This window comes from Botrytis sinoallii (genome assembly GCF_014898435.1).
Source record: "Botrytis sinoallii strain Bc 23 chromosome Unknown BSIN_027, whole genome shotgun sequence".
Taxonomy (NCBI): domain Eukaryota; kingdom Fungi; phylum Ascomycota; class Leotiomycetes; order Helotiales; family Sclerotiniaceae; genus Botrytis; species Botrytis sinoallii.
Genome location: NW_024066054.1, coordinates 754616 through 771295, shown reverse-complemented (window position 1 = coordinate 771295; position 16680 = coordinate 754616). Strand labels below are relative to the sequence as shown.

Genomic DNA, 16680 nt, shown 5'->3' with positions numbered 1-16680 from the left:
TTTTCTACATCCCATTCAGCAATGACCGTGTGGAAAGCGATTGGAATTCGATAGTACGAGAGCGCATTTCAAACACAATGTCATAGAAAACTACCTTTGTAGGGTCTGGTGATGAAGCTACACCTATGTGGATCTTCTTTTGATTCCTTGGTCTTATTGTAAAGCTGAGCAGTTGTCATGTAAGAAGATCTCAAAAGTGTGACTGCATTAGAAGAGGGAATATTCTTGAGGTTGACGGTATAAAAGAAATATAATTTAATGAAAAGTCCAAAGTTGTATGGAAGTATTGATGAGGTAATACCTAACTTGAAGTCGATACCTGGGTACTGTATCAATCTGCATGTCGGTATGCCGTTGCATTTCGGCAAGAGTAACCATGTAAAATCGGCCGAACCAGGAAGCGAGATGGCCGACGCCGATGAACCTTAATTCCACCTCAAATGCACTCTAGATGTTACATTACAATGGACAACCGCAAGAAAGGAATTCTAATAGTTAGGTTACTAATACCTAGTTTCGAGAGGCATCAAACGCTGTGAAGGTTGTCGTAAGCTGTGTATACTTTTTCTTACTGGGAGGTATGCAAGTTCAAATCAGAAACTCACGGATTTGACTTAATATCTAACTCGAAGTATTTCTTTGCAAATGCAAAAGCACTTCCCACGCAAAACTCTCTTGGTGTGAGTGAAAAATTTCTTGTCATGTTACATTTGATTTGGAAGAGATCAATCTGCAAACTTCAAGTACGTCATGAGTATGACCTTTTGACCCTGGAGATGTTGAAGCAAATTTTTCATTCTCAATATCACAAAGGTTGTGTATTAAGTGATGCTATAATCCAATGATGATATTGACAAGCTATGATGAGTGAGAAGGACTACAAGAGTATCATGAATAGTGTCCATGCAAACTTTTCCTTAAGAGAAGTCAGAGCGGTGCTCTGGTTCTTCCACCTTGTCACGACTCACGTTCATTCTTTTGGGGAAAAGCCTTTGTTATTTGTTGATTTCAGGAGAGGTTCTTTTCATCTTAGCAAAATGAATTTGAGTCCTTTGTTTCACAATGCAGCAGAGTCCAGACCTCTGTGCTCTCATTCTATGGTCGCAAACCCATTGTATAATTCTACCACGAGAACATAGATGCATACTGTCCTCTCCAGGAACAACCATTCAAAAGCATCTCTTTGTGGCAGAATCCACCAGATTGTGCATTTATATTTTCGTAAGAAAGGTCTACAGTTCCTGTAGCTTATTATGAGAAGGAGTTCCAAGGGCTCAGCCTTCCATGTATGGAGAACCATGATTTTCACAGGGAGGAGAATTAATGATTGTTGATTTTGGTTTGCTCCTAGAACGCTGTGGTTTGTGCTTAGTGTAGAATTGTCCATGAAGAAAGTCATATCTATCAAACATCCTTGCTCGAGCAGTGAATAACTTCGTCTGGCCATTTCGGAACTATCTTTCTCCGGTGTTTACCTAGCAGTTATCCAGTCATAACAAAATACTTACTCATATATTTCACACATCTCAGCTTTCTCTATTGTACTTGAATTTACATTGTATCAAACTTTTTACTGTCATTCTTGCAATTATATTGTCGTTTCCTTCTGGCTTTCCATCAAATTCAACTCAACCAATAAACACTATTCAATCCCTAATAAACCCCAATAATAACGAAACTGCTCCTCTAAGCTTTGTTTGACTTAATCTCTTATTATGCTTGTCGTTTTTCGAGAGTCATTGGCTCAATTTCAGACCATGATTATGTTAATTTTCATACTGGTCTGGGGACTCTTGAGTGGACTTGCAGCTTCTACAACTTCAACTGATATCAACGCAAATTTCTTTTATCTTACTCTTGATCCAAATGCAACAATAACAACTGTAAGATTATCACTTTTAATCTACTAAACTACTTGTTTGATAGCAAGCTGACAAGTCGAAGTTCCAAAGTATTCAAGTGGTTCCCTCCTCCTCCAACGCACTAGTCATCCCAGGTAATGTTCAAGCTATATGGCCTGCGCTTCAAAACAATAAAGGTATTATTCAAACCGTGGTTGCAAACCAAGGAAGCATCGGAGAGTGGTTTTACATTGGATTAGAATTTTGTTGCACGTATGTATATGTTATATCGTTCTACACAATTCAATCTTCATCGTTATCCGAGATTGGTGGAAAATAGTTGAAGTGACAAAGCTGACTTGTATAAAACGTGCAGACCTGAAGACTGGCAAGCTGATAAAGCTCAGCAGGGTAAGTTCAATACATATCGCAATATTTGTACGCAGGTAGTGGAGCTGATACATATACAGTATATCCAGGAGATCGTATCACCACAAAGTACCAATTGATGAGTGCAAGTACTGGAGTATATAATGTTACATGGAAGGTTGAGAGGGGTTACTCCGGTATTCAAGCTGCCGAGATGTTCTTTACTGCAGAATCTCTTTTCAATCCCCAAGAGCATCGTAAGTCATTCAGCGCACTTTCATTCGCTATGCAGAGCCCAGAAGTAGAATATGCTAACGAGGATAATCAACAGCAACCCCTGGTGGCCAAGGCCCGTTTAATAAGGTAAGCAGCTCGGGTTGCCTTTGATCCTCCTTCATGATCTTCTGATGTAAACTAACTATCTTTAGGCACTTTTCGCAATCGAAACACAAGGAGGAAGTAAGTGGGACTTTGGGCCAGTTCAATGGGACCAAATCACTATACAAGCCGACACTACTAGAAGTGATTGATGTCTTAAGTATGTCCTTAACTTTTTCTCCCACTCTACTTGTTCACCCACACCATGGGCGGTAGTACTCACCTTAAATGATTCCACGAACTAACAGTTCACAGACCTACCAATAATACGGACTTCCAACACTACTTTTCCACTCCCACGGTCTTCGTCTCCGACAATCAAGTAATCTGCGAATATTCTTCGCTGATCTTTGGTGACATAAAACCACCTGCAGCTTTCTCATCTCTCGCCACCTCACACACTGAATCTGGACCCACCACACAAGATCTGGTTTTCTCACCTACCACAAGCTCCACAGCTGCAGTTTTCGTATATCGTCAAGAGCCACCTCTTCCAACACCAAATCTCGATGGCCCAGGTAATTCTCCCACCTCGACGCTCTCGAACGGCCTTCCAGATCCCTCCTATTCTGCGCTTTCAGCTTCCTGGGAATCAGCCAATAACTACTACAATTCCTACAATTCAATCCAAATGTCCAAATACACCGTCGCACTAGAAGCCGATCTGAAGAGCATCTTTGGAACTACTACCATCACGACGGTGGATGGGGATAGTGCGTTGACTACCATCACAACCGATAACTACAAAGCATGGGCTACTGCTTACGCTGCGGCACATGGAAATGGAACGGGTAATTCTACAATTGCGGATGCTGATCAAGATGCTGTCCACCTTGTTCCGATGCCCCTTCCGTGGTTAATGGCTATGCTTGTCATAATGAGCTCGGTGATCGTGGGCGCTGCTGCTTTTTTCATCTACAGGCCTAGACATAGGGATGTTTCATGAGGGTGTTCTCATTTCAAGTATGATGAACACTAGCTGTACTCTAGATTCTTCAAGAGGTTTAGACACTGTATTTTCTAGAGATGCAATTTCAAATAGGAATAATTGTGTAATTCAAGAAACTCGTTTCAAAATTCCAAATCAGAGTCTATGTATTACCGTGACATATTTGAACTTTGAGATGTTTTCTTACAAGGTCATGACGAAACCTGGCAGGTATTATTGGAAGAAAGATGTAAGTAGGTAACCACCTATTTCTCTACAACTCGAATGAAAGTTTGCAATCTCCTACGTTATTTGCAAGATGCATTAGTGTCCCTTTCTGATCTCAGATTCAAAGCACTGCGCTCTCGCTCCAATGTTTGAATTAATAATACAGATTTGCTTCCAAAATCCAATTTCAAATTTTTAAACAATTTTACATATTGCTAGACTTCAAATAATTTTACATATCAGATCCTGAGCGATTTCAGAAATTCAAATTCATTTATGTTTATGCAACTCCTACGATTGAGGCCAGAGATTGACATTCGGCTAATTGGTATCAGAGATCTTGCATGATCTCATCCATATCTTGTGGTTCTAAATCAATAGATCTTCTGGACTGGTTTCGGTGCTTCGAATGTTCAGATATCCTGCAGCTATTAAGATTGGGAGGGAATTTGGTAGACGGTATCAAGGTCGGTAAGAGGTCTAACTATTAAGAATAGGGTAAAGATTATAAGCCAAAAACAGGCAGAGACATTGCGTGATCATGAGGAAAGAGTAGTCTCTGTCCATGAGGTCTAAAAGTGGATCAATTGCAAGGCACTACTCTTTATCAAATACAGATCATTTCTGCGCTCACGAATTCACATATATGGTTTTAGACGTAAGCAATGGTTTCTATTCGTGATGCGCCTTAGAGAATACTGTATTTGATATATGAGATAGTATGCCATACACAGAAAGATACTTTTTTTTGCGATGACGTTGAATTGGTTATTAATCATGCTATTCTCGACTCGAGACATGGCGCACTATGCAGAGATACCATTACTGAAAGCATCCCACGCATCCTTCTTCCACGGTGCGACCATAATACCCCTCTGAGCGTCACCGACCTTCCCAGTACCGGCATACGCAGTTGATAAATCCTCAGCACCCAAGACTCCACGTGGAGGGACGGATTTCTTCGCCGTCAGTACTGCCATCTCAGCCGCCTTTGCATCGCCAGTTGTATTTGCCAATCTCGACCAACCATGGGTTGAACCTGGATAAAGAATCACATCTTTCTGGACCTCGCTCACTACTTGAATCTGCGAATCCTCTTCGGAAAATGCAGCAATAGAACGAAGAACTTCGCCAACACGTGCTTGTTCTGCACCCGTGATAACTCTATCAGTGCGGAGAGTTTGTAATTCCGCAGTTACTGCTTCGATTCCTTCGGTATCTGAATTGAATAGAGCTATAATTCCGAGAAGTAACACTGATTGTACGTGATTGGGATGAGACTCCACACATTCATAGAGAATATCTTGCGCTTTGGTGCGGGATGATTCGGTGCCATGAGCCCACAAAACTTGAGCAAGGACGCATACTGCATCAGGATTTCCTTTAGATTCTTTGAGAGCGGGCTCAAAATATTCAAGAGCTGTATCGAGATTTTTCAGGTAGTAATGGGCTAGGCCGACAGTAAGATGAGCCGATAGTCTACATTTCTGACGATCTTCTGCAGAAAGCTCATTGCCGCTATCTTCATCGCAGAGTTGTAAAGCGAGGTCTCCACTTTCTACAGCTTCTTCATACTGTTGATTTGCTAATTGAGATCGAGCGAGATCTGCTTTGGCTAAAGCAAATCGAGATAATGATTCTGGTGATTCTGTAACTTCGTAATCAGCTTCAGCTGCTCCACAAATTGTGGTCAAGGTTGTTACAGCTGAAGAAATATCGTGTGCACGCTCAGCAAAAAGTGATGAGAGATGCTTTGAGACAAGATCATCAGGAGCCATCGATTGCACTTGGTTCAGCGCAAACAAAGGCTGAACAAAGTCTGCCACATTGGTGACATTCTTCGCAGCCAGAACTTGATCAAAAGTTGACTGTGAGTATTGCCGATGCGTGATCAAAGAAGACGATCCAGAGATCTCCATAGCATGAGTAAAAAGGAGATTGGCTTCTTTCACATCGCCCAACATGAGAGCAAGAAGTCCCTGTCCAATCCAAGCATGCGAGTAATCTGGATCTGTAGATTGAGCTCTTGTAAAGGCATCATTGGCAAGCTGGTGATCGTTCTGTTGTAAATATAATGATCCTAAATTAGTCCATGTCTGAGCACTTCTCTCATTCAAGTAGAGACTTCGAACAAAAGAATGCTGTGCAACCTTTGGATTTAGATCACTGGTAACTATACCCAAAGCGTTCCAGAATTCTGAGTTGCCTGCTTCTAATTCGATGGCTCTTTTGAAACATCGCACTGCGGCTTTCTGATATCTAGTAGATTTCTTTTTCAAACTGGGTGCCAAGCAGACATGAGCACGATGCTCAACCCAACCGAGGTTGTAATAAGCAACTGCCTGGGCGTGTGTATCGTGAGATGAGGCATGTATAGCTCGCTTGTGAGCTAAAATCGCTGCATGAAGACATCGAGTTCGGCGCACTCCATCCTCTTCGTCGGCAGGAAATAGTCCCTTTGCTAAAACGACATCAACAGATACTCCATCGACCTCAGCGAAAACATCATAAGTAGTTGCCCATTCTTCAAGCAATTTTTTGATATTCGCATCTGGGAACTCGTTGATGCGGCTCCAAACCCAAGAGTAAACAGCACAAGCATCGCCTACAGCTCGCCAGAGGTTGAAAGCATCAGCTCTGCTCTCGAAAACTTGACTAGCAACTTCTATAGCTTCGGTCGCACGTTGAGCCGCTTGTCCAAAAAGCCCTTTCTCAATACTATCCCAGGCACTATCAACTAAAGTCTGAATCAGAGCAATGGAAACGCCAAATTCCGCGGGACGATTCTGAAGTACAGATTTATAGCCCTCAATGGCATCATCAAAATTTCCTAGCTCACGCTTTACATTGGCGAGCATATGCTTTGCAAACCAAGTCTCACCATCCTGTCTTTGTTCAATTTCACTCTCGAATTGTTCCGCATGGTGAAAAGCTTTTGTGGCAGCAATGTAACGTCCGGAATTGTGATAACTTTCGCCTAGGCCGACCCATGAATGATAATCAGAAGGTGCAATGCGCAATGCGGATTGGAAAGAAACAATGCTCTCGGAGTAGTCTTGTTTATTCAACTCGGCAGTTCCAAGAGCAGCAAATGGCCAACTGATGCCCTTTTTCTTTGAACCAGGTGCTGGTCTGACCTTTCCTGAATTGACAACTCGTTGAGCAACTGATTCGACCAGCTCCCACTCGCCCTGGCCTGCGAATATCCTAGCCAAGCGCTCAGCAGCTTCCACTTCCGAGGATGAAAGCTCAAAGGCTTTCTGAAAACACTTTCGAGACCTCTTTTTGTCATTCGAATAATCTGCGTAAAATATACCGAGACTGGTATATGCCGGAGCAAAATTGAGGTTACTTTTCAGTGATGCTAAGAAATATGAATATGCCCCCTTTCTGTCTTTGCGAGCGGATTTCGAAGTATCTATGTTCCATAAGCAAACACCGACACGATATTGTGTCTGGGCCAGCAAGTCTCGAGACTTCATATCTTTAGCTTCGATTTGAGGTAAGCATTCTTCTAACTCCTCACGTCCACGAATATAATCGCCATTAATAGCCTTGACCCATGCGGCTTCAGCTTTCACTCGGATATTCGCAGGATCTCGTTGTAAAGCACGTTCAAGGAAGTCGATGGCGGCAACAAAGTCGTCTTCTTCCTCATAAATCAAACCAATTCCTATGAGAGCAGGAGTTGAGGTTGGATTTTCTTTCAACAGACCATCGAATAAAGCTTTTGCTTCCGGATGATTCTTCGGCGATTGATAAAATACGAGAGCAGTACCCAACAAGGCTTTGAAAGATTGGGATGCATTTTTGAACTTTTTGCCAATTTTGTTGGACTCTTCTAATGCAAGCCGATTTGCGTTCCGCATGAGTTCAACCACGCTTTCGTGCTCATCTAAAAATTGATAATACTCTCCCATGAGACGATGTGCCAGTATTGATGTGGGAGAATCCGTCATGCCTTCTATCATCATTGCCAGGCGATCTTCTGCAAGCATTGCAAAGTCATCCAACGTCACTCCTCCTCCGTCGTCTTCATCCGAACTACTTTCATCACCTTTCTCGTTCTTCGTGGGAGCTGGAGTTCGTGGCGGTGGCGGGAATGGCGATATCTCACTGGACATGAATCCTCGAAGAACCTGAGCAAGACCACTCGTAGGAAAGAAATCTATGTATTCCCGCAAATTGTTGACATCCAAGCCTTGAACATGTTCGGGATCTTGCCACTCAATAGCAATATCCCAGGCCAGCTTGTACGGATGCTTAATTAAAACCATATCTGTAGCCAGCTTGAATAGTTTTGATCGTTTTTCTGTCTTTGAGTCTCCGGGCGGGAGAATAACCAGAGTGTCTAGGCATCTTTTAATGAGTTTCTCTTCGTATTGACGGCGAATCTCATCATCAGTGGTCCAGTCTATGATTTTATTGTAAATTTCTTCCAAATCACTATCTTTCAAGACTTCCCGTTTTACTTCGACTGTGACTTGACTAATTTTGGCACCTAATCTTGTTCGTCGCTCTCCTATTTCCTTGTTGATACGCTCTTTCTCTTCGAATTCGGTAATCTGAGCTATGATTTGATAGGTATGCGAGGGATGATGAACGCGACCTTCCAGATATTGATAGATTGGGCTATCAGGTAAAATGACTTCCAAGGACTTCCTGTGCTGCCAGCGGGATCCTTCATTTTTGGCAAATGCGAGAAATTTGTCAATGACATCTTGACATTTGTATTTGTCGTCGTGAGCTTGATAGATTTGAGCTAATTGCAAAGCTGCTGTTTGGTATTGCTCAACCTTGGAACCGCCTTGCTTCTCGTATAACTGAATGAGACCTTGCCATGCCTGTGGCTCCCCTTCTTTGACTTTCGTTGCAGCGTCGTAAGCCTTCTCTGCTTCTGAGTATTTCGCTTGTTTACTATAGGCAAATCCTAAGAAGATATTCCTGCGGACTGGAAGTTAGAGAGAGATGTTGCTTCCGAGAAAGATATATAAATGCATGTGCAGTGGTACAGAGTTTAACTTACGCCTGGTAGCTATTTGGATCCGAATCAAGAAGCTTCCGGGCTTGCTCGACAGCTTCACCATACTTTTGAGATTGAACTGCAGCATTTATAGCTTTCAGCGCGGCTTTGGTTCCTGACATGTTGTATTACTGAGTAATTTATCCGGCATAGTTATCTCAACAAATTAGGTTTGATTTGTGAGAAAGTGTTGAAGATCAAACGACAAGCTCTAAACTACACATGATTTAGAATTATAGCAAGCACTAATAAGCTGGGTAGGTACATCATACATTTTTTGATCACAGCCTTGTCCTTCTTGGTGGGGTTTAGCCTGACCTGCCCTGCGCTTGCCATGTCTCCTCGTGCCTGTTCGGCTCGGATCATCTTCGTTAGATAGCGAGTTGTACGATGTACGAAGAACGAAGAACGAAGAACGAAGATAGCGAGTTGTACGAAGTAAGTTCGATTAACAGGGTCTTTTCATTGGGTGCGTTTTACCCCTGTGATAGTCGCATCCCCATCTGACATCGTCATTGTTGCCCCCAGATATCAAAACTACCTAGGCGATACAAATAGAAGGAACCAAGAACCCGAATACGTGGATTGGTACTAGTGTTTGTTTAATTGTTCCTATCACACTCATATGACTTTTCATCCACTTCATATAAATATCTCTTTCTGTACTGCAATTAGGACGATAGAGACATAATTGCTGTCAGTCAATCGAGCGAGATTGATAACAGGAACCACACCGATCTCGTGTCAAAGCAAGCAAATCACTAAGCGCTGTCTACAAGAATTAAAACCATCTCGTACTCTCGCTGCTGTGCGAGAACAATCCTTGAACCTTTCTCGCACTCTCCCTCGAAGAACTCCTCCACACCATGTCACCACTGCGCTTAACGATCGAGAATGGCCTCTTCCGCGATTCCCATGGCCGTGAAGTTACCCTTCGTGGAATCAATCTTGCTGGGGACGCCAAGTACCCTAGCAATCCGAACCAACCCTCACATATTGTAAAGGACTTCTTCGATGGAGATCATGTCAACTTCCATACTCGCCCATTTTCTCCAGAAGACGCACATACTCATTTGGCGCGATTGAAACGTTGGGGTTACAATACGATACGATATGTTTTCACATGGGAGGCAATAGAATCGGCAGGCCCAGGTATATATGATGAAACATGGATTCAGCATACCATTGAAATTCTGCGATTAGCAAAAAGTTATGGTTTCTATATTTTTATGGACCCCCATCAAGATGTCGTAAGTATACAGCCTTCAGGCAATATTTAAAAGACTAACAAAATAGTGGTCGAGATTTTCAGGTGGATCAGGAGCTCCAATGTGGACTCTCTATGCTTGCGGACTTGATCCTAAAAAGTTCGCTGTGACAGAAGCGGCAGTCGTACACAATACATATCCAGATCCCGAGAATTTTCCAAAAATGATTTGGTCTACGAATTATACACGTTTAGCTTGTCAAACGATATTTACGTTCTTCTTTGCCGGTCGGGACTTTGCACCTAAATGTATCATTGATGGTAAGAACATACAGGATTATCTTCAAGATCACTTCGTAAATGCTTGCGCCCACCTTGCAAAGCGCATTCATGAAGCTGGAGATCTCGAAAATGAAGTGGTTATTGGCTGGGAAAGTATGAATGAGCCTAATCGAGGCTTTGCCGGCTGGTCAGATTTATCTACCATCCCAAGCGAACAGAAGTTGCAAAAAGGAACGTCCCCGACTGCATTTCAAGCCATGTTGACTGGGTCCGGAAGAGCATGTGAAATAGCTACATGGGATTTTGGGGGAATGGGACCATACAAATCTGGCACGACTTTTGTTGATCCCCAAGGAGAGACAACATGGTTATCAGCAGACTACGACGAATCAAGATATGGCTACAAGCGAGACCCGGGTTGGAAACTCGGCGAGTGTATCTGGGCTCAGCACGGCGTATGGGATCCATCTACAGATACTCTGTTAAAGAAAGATTACTTTAAAAAGAATCCTCGAACAGGGCAAAAACTTAGCTATGAAGAGTTTACAAACTCATACTTTATGGATTACTACCGCAAACACCGAGATGCCATCAGAGCTCATCATAAAGACTCAATCTTGTTTTGTCAGCCACCAGTATTGGAAATTCCCCCGTCAATTAAAGGTACCAAAGATGACGATCCTCTTATGGTATATGCGCCCCACTACTATGACGGGGTCACGCTTATGACCAAAAAGTGGAATCGTCACTGGAACGTTGATGTTTTTGGCATCTTGAGAGGTCGATATTGGACACCGGCCTTAGCTATAAAGATTGGAGAGACAGCAATTAGGAATTGTTTCAAAGATCAACTTGCGGCGATCAAGAAAGAGGGTGAAGACTATATGGGAAATCATCCATGTGTTTTGACAGAATTTGGTATTCCTTATGACATGGATGATAAGTATGCTTACAAAACTGGTGATTATTCTAGTCAATCAGGCGCAATGGATGCGAATCACTTTGCCGTAGAAGGAAGTGCCATGGCAGGTTATACCCTATGGCTTTATATGTGCGAGGTAAGTTACCAGAATTCTCGTGACTTGATTTTCACTAACGGTTTACAGAATAAACATTCCCTCGGCGACCAATGGAATGGCGAGGATCTTTCAATTTTTTCCTTGGATGATTTACCACTACCACTCGAAGCCAACTCTTCAACACCCAGCGATTCAAGTACATCGCTAGTAGACCACACAGCTGGACCCAATACCAAAAAACAAAACTCAGACGAGTCAACTGTCAATCCAGGTAATTTAAAAGCAACATTGAAAACTCCCTCAATTTTGTCGAAGCAAACTGATAGCCCTCCTGAACTCACCACTTCCCCTGGTTACCGAGCCGCCGAGGCCTATATTCGTCCATCCCCCATCGCAACGGTTGGTAAGGTTTTGAACTACGGATTCGATCTTCGAAAGTGTACCTTCACATTGCGACTTCATGCCGGCCAAGCAACATCGGAAGACACGCCCACCGAAGTCTTTCTTCCCGAATTCCATTTCCCGAAGGATAAATGCGACGTTGAAGTTAGCGCGGGGAAGTGGACAATTAGTACGGATGATGCGGATGGAGGGTTGATTCAAAGACTTAGATGGTGGCATGCGGAAGGTGAACATTCGATTAAAGTCACGGGAGTTATAAGTAAACAGAATGTGAACACGGGGGAAGAAGATGATGAGGGTTATTATAAAAACATGCTGGGGTTTGCAAAGTCTTGCACGTTGATGTAATAAATGATATGAGATGAAGAATATATATGGGGGTTTTGAGCATGGTTTGGTGTTCGGAGCGAGGTTTATAGGTTATTGATTGAGGATTGTTGGGATGGATGGGTATTGGTTGTTAATAGTTAGACCTACCTATTTTCATAGCGTTGTTTCAAGATTCGAGATTCGAGATTCGAGATGTTCGTTAGTTGAATACCAGCTTGTTGGATGAGATTGTTTGTGCTTGGGGTTTTGCTTGTGTATGTGTATGTGTATATGTGTCGGGTTACTAGAGAGAGCTTTTCTTGAAGTAGGTAGATAGGATACATGGGATGGGAAATATCTAGGTGTATTGGGTGGGTATGGATATTTGAGGATGAGAGATTTAGTATGGTGTGGTGTGGTGTGGTGATGTAGTGTGGTGTGGTGTGATGTGGTGTGGTTTGGTTTGGTTACTGGTTTATATAACTACTAGGTAGGTAGGTATACTAGGTAGGTGGGTATAATTTAAGAGGAGTTATAAGGGGAGTTATAAGGGGAGTTATAAGGGGAGTTACAGGAGAGTTATTTATAAGGGGATTTACTTATAAGGGGATAAATGATTGATAATTGCTAAGTATAAGGGATAGGTTATGAGATTTTGTATTGTATTGTGTGTATGTACAATTTATTTGAGTATTTTTTGGGTATTGTTTGGATTTTTTGAATTTTTGTATTATATGTTTGAGATTTGGGATTTGGGATTTGTAGTTTATACTAGGTAAGTTGTAGATGATTATAAATATAGACTCGTTTATATATATATAAGAGTTCTGATCTCTATTTACTATATATAAATCGTTTTCCTCACTAAAACTCTTATTTCTTTAACTTTTTAAATTCCTGTTTAATTAGTATATTCTTATGTAAAACAATATAAACAATTAAAAAATAATTTAAATTTATTTGAATTTGATGAAAAAAAGCTAGTTTATTTTTAATTATTTTATTAATAAATATCGTAGGTCTGTGACGATCCTGTCATATTAGTGGATCGGCTAGGTCCTTATGTGATCCACAATCCTATATATTACCATTTCCTTCCGAAGAGCTCTTCTAGCTCTTCATTTTAGTATTCTAAATAATGCAATCGTTATATTATACTAAGGTCATATAAATTTTTTAAGCTTTTGATCGCTCCTGCGAAGCTTCCTATTACTAGCCTGCTTACCGAATGCCTATTGCCTTTTATGTCCGCTCTTTCGATACAATCATTTATACAACCTCTGATCAAGACCTCTCTCTAATTCCATTCCTACAAACCTTATCCATTGACAAGCTGATATCTTATTATTATATCATTTAGAATCTCCTTACTCTATCAACAATAGATTCAAAGATTTTGAACTTAGTATACAAACTATAGGAACTAATCGATTCGAAATATCAATATACTTGTACAATCGATATCACAATGAAACAGCTTATTCAGTTGATCTACCAGATCAATCCACATTCTATCAATGCTTCTATTGCTCTATCGATATTACTGATAAGAGATGCATTTCAAGCGGATCTTCTTTTTTTCGTTTATTTTATTTTTTAATAATTCTCGAAACCTTTTTCTATTGATTTCGAAGTTTTTTTTGCAAAAGCAATGAAATTGCAAAATATATACTTCTGCAAAGTGATCGATGATGTTACGAATTATATTATAAGTAATATTGAAATTAGTATTAGAATTATAAATTAGATATTAATGATAATAGAGAATATAGATTATAATATAATTGAATTGGAGAATTGTATTTAGAATACTATTAGTATACTCGAGGGCAAGCTTTTCAGAAGAGGGGGGTAATATAACGATCCTGTTATATTAATGGATCGGCTAGGTCCTCATGTAATCTACAATCCTGTATATTACCACTTCCTTCCGAAGAGCTCTTCTAGCTCTTCACCTTAGTATTCTAAATGATGCAATCGTCACAAGGTCATGAGCTAGTATATGAGTATTTAGTATAAATAGAATATAAGAGAGAATAGACTAGTATTAGTCTATTATGGGAAGCTGGCTCAGTTTAACAACTAAAAAGCAATAAAAACACGTGATATTTATGAATCTGTATATTGGTATCGAATTTCTTATTCTATATTAAGAGGGAAAAAGCTCTTATTTTATACTTTTTCCAATCCAATCTAGTTTTCCGCTTTCGTTAATCTCTTGTAGATCTCTTCCTAATCCGGCCATTCCTTCGAAATAAAGCTCCTTTTCATATTCTTTATTAATAATCGTTTTCGGAAACTAATAATGATCGTTTTCGGAAGCTAATTATGATCGTTTTCGTATGGTTGCTTTCGGAAGCTTATAAGCGACGATCACGTGTTTTGATCATGTGATTCGATACTAGTATAGAACTTTATTATATATATATTCAAAAAGATATATTATTATATTATTTTATAATAAAAACAATAATAAAGTTATAAGATATTGAAAACAAAATTTATAAAATTTTCGAAAAAATCACTTATTTTATATAGGAAAAGTATTACAAGTTAAAAAAATTAATTTTTCAAATTCAAATTTATATAATTTCTTTACAAAAATATTTAAAAATAAACTATTTAATTTTTTAATTAATTTATAATATAATTTATATATTGTTATATGGATATATATATAGTAGTAAGCTATCAGGAAACAATCCCTGATACTCTGTTACGTAAGCGGACACAATAGGAGTTGTAAGCTTTACCACTACGCCACACACGCAATCTGTCCAAAAGGCACAGTATCAGGATTGTTTCCTGATAGCTTACTACTATATATATATCCATATAACATATATCATTCAATTTTCGAAAAATCTTTTGAATTGAAAACATTATTAATTTTTTTAATTTGTATAGGAAAATGCTATTTTGTAGAGATTTTATTACAAAACCAGGTGTCACGGGGTGACACTAAGCCCTTTCTGTCCTGTCCTGTCCTGTCCTGTCCTGTCCTGCTATATATGTGAGAGTAAGGTAGAACTTCCAGTTCTACCTCCTAGTCTTTTGGGCGTTTAGCTCAGCGGTAAAGCTTCTGAATACTCCCAGAGGTGATCCCGTGACACCATATAAGGTATAATAAGTAGGTTCCAGAACTTTTATATATATGTTATAAAAATGCTTGCTTGCTTGTTCACTATAACTCGTAACCCGTAACTCATGAGATTATAGATTGGATTGGATTGGATTGGATAGTATACTCCCGAGTCTAGAGCTTGTGAAGCTAGGTACGAGGTGGTGTTTCGAAGAATATGTAGTAGTGAGTGAGTGAGTGAGTGGGTGGGTAGAGAGGGTAGGATATGAAGATATGAAGGTATGAAGATATGGGAGCATGAAGGTATGGAGTATTAAAGTAATCTGGGAAGTAAGTATTAAGCATTATGCATAAATAATTAAGCGTTTGCTTGTATTTGTATGATGTTGTGATCTGGATTCTTGGTAGGTATGGATGGATGGATGGATCTGGATCTGGATCTGGATTTTGGGGGGGTGGCATGGAGGGTGTGTGGATGTATGTAGTATGTAGTATATATTATGATTTATGATATTGGGATTTGGGGTGTGGTTTTGAGATGGGGATGGGGATGAGGAGTGGAATCGAGGATTTGGTTATAATAAATAGATAAATAGATAAATAAATAAATAAATAAATAATAAATAAATAAATAAATAAATAAATAAATAAATAAATAAGAAAAAAGAGACTGATTTTAATCATATAAATAAATCTTTAATAAAATCTCTAAATTAATTAAATTATAAATCAACTACAAATGAAATAAATAAATCTGAAAATATCAAATTACTTTTTACTTTTTATTTTTACTGATTTTTATCAAAATTTATATTTTATTTTAGATTTAAGGAGAAGAACTTGGTTTATTGAAAGTATTAAAAAGTGATCAAACCCGGTTTCTTTTTTCTCCTATGTAGAGGTACAATAGATGCAAATGCAAATGAGAATAGACTCCCTCCGTATACCTAACCCAAGTCAAAAGGGAAAATCAAAAAGTGAAACCAAACGGGTAGGAATAAGGACCGGGATGATGAAAGGAGGTGTTTCGTCTGGAGAAATGTCAAACGGGGTGGCGTGCGGGAGGGGAAATCGATTGGGTGATGAGATTTGAGTTTCTGGGTGGTGGGGGAGCGCAATGCGTAGGCTCGTGGTGGGAATGATGCGCTTGGAGCTTGGAGGGGCTTTGTAGAGGATATTGGAATGAGGAGGTCAAAACTTGGGGTTGGGGAAGGATGGGGAGGGAGGGTTAATGAGGCTTGCTCTTGGGGTGGATGGATTTGTTGTATTGTGTTGTGTTGAGTTGAGTTGAGGTATTGTGATGGTGATTTGATGATGGGATATGGTTTGGCTGGATATTTATATGGTGATCGGGTATGGTGATGAGAGGGGACGTATATAAGTGTTAAGGTTGAGGGAGTGAAAATAAGAGTGACGATCAGATCACGGGCCACATGATCGAAGTCAGGTCAGGTCAGGTCAGGTCAGGTCAGAAGGGTTTAGATCCCTCAAGCCAGAGTCTCCGTGTGGGTGTTTGTTTGAGAAGTGGATGACAGTTGATGGGCCGATTAATTTATATGAGATGTTTTTGGTTTCTGCTCGAGGAGCTACGAAGGCTGGTTTGTAAGTGGTG

The 16680-nt window shown here is 40.2% G+C and overlaps 3 protein-coding genes across 3 annotated transcripts; 2 read left to right on the top strand and 1 right to left on the bottom strand.

Moving 5' to 3' along the window:
- Positions 1 to 1757: 1757 nt before the first annotated feature.
- EAF02_010858 (uncharacterized protein) lies at positions 1758 to 3534 on the top strand (the record flags this gene model as incomplete). Its single annotated transcript, XM_038906906.1, has 7 exons — positions 1758 to 1883; positions 1945 to 2114; positions 2218 to 2252; positions 2312 to 2467; positions 2542 to 2573; positions 2639 to 2673; positions 2844 to 3534. The coding sequence occupies 7 exons, from the start codon at positions 1758 to 1760 to the stop codon at positions 3532 to 3534; spliced, it is 1245 nt and encodes a 414-aa protein (XP_038753454.1).
- Positions 3535 to 3929: 395 nt separating this feature from the next.
- On the bottom strand, positions 3930 to 8979 carry EAF02_010857 (uncharacterized protein). The gene is made up of 2 exons (XM_038906905.1): positions 8771 to 8979; positions 3930 to 8688 (listed from the first exon to the last, which is right to left on the bottom strand). Exons 1-2 carry the CDS (start codon positions 8887 to 8889, stop codon positions 4551 to 4553), a joined length of 4257 nt encoding a protein of 1418 aa, XP_038753453.1. The 5' UTR covers positions 8890 to 8979; the 3' UTR covers positions 3930 to 4550.
- A 654-nt stretch (positions 8980 to 9633) lies between these two features.
- On the top strand, positions 9634 to 12025 carry EAF02_010856 (uncharacterized protein; the record flags this gene model as incomplete). The annotated part of the gene is made up of 3 exons (XM_038906904.1): positions 9634 to 10017; positions 10064 to 11314; positions 11363 to 12025. 3 exons carry the CDS (start codon positions 9634 to 9636, stop codon positions 12023 to 12025), a joined length of 2298 nt encoding a protein of 765 aa, XP_038753452.1.
- Positions 12026 to 16680: the final 4655 nt, after the last annotated feature.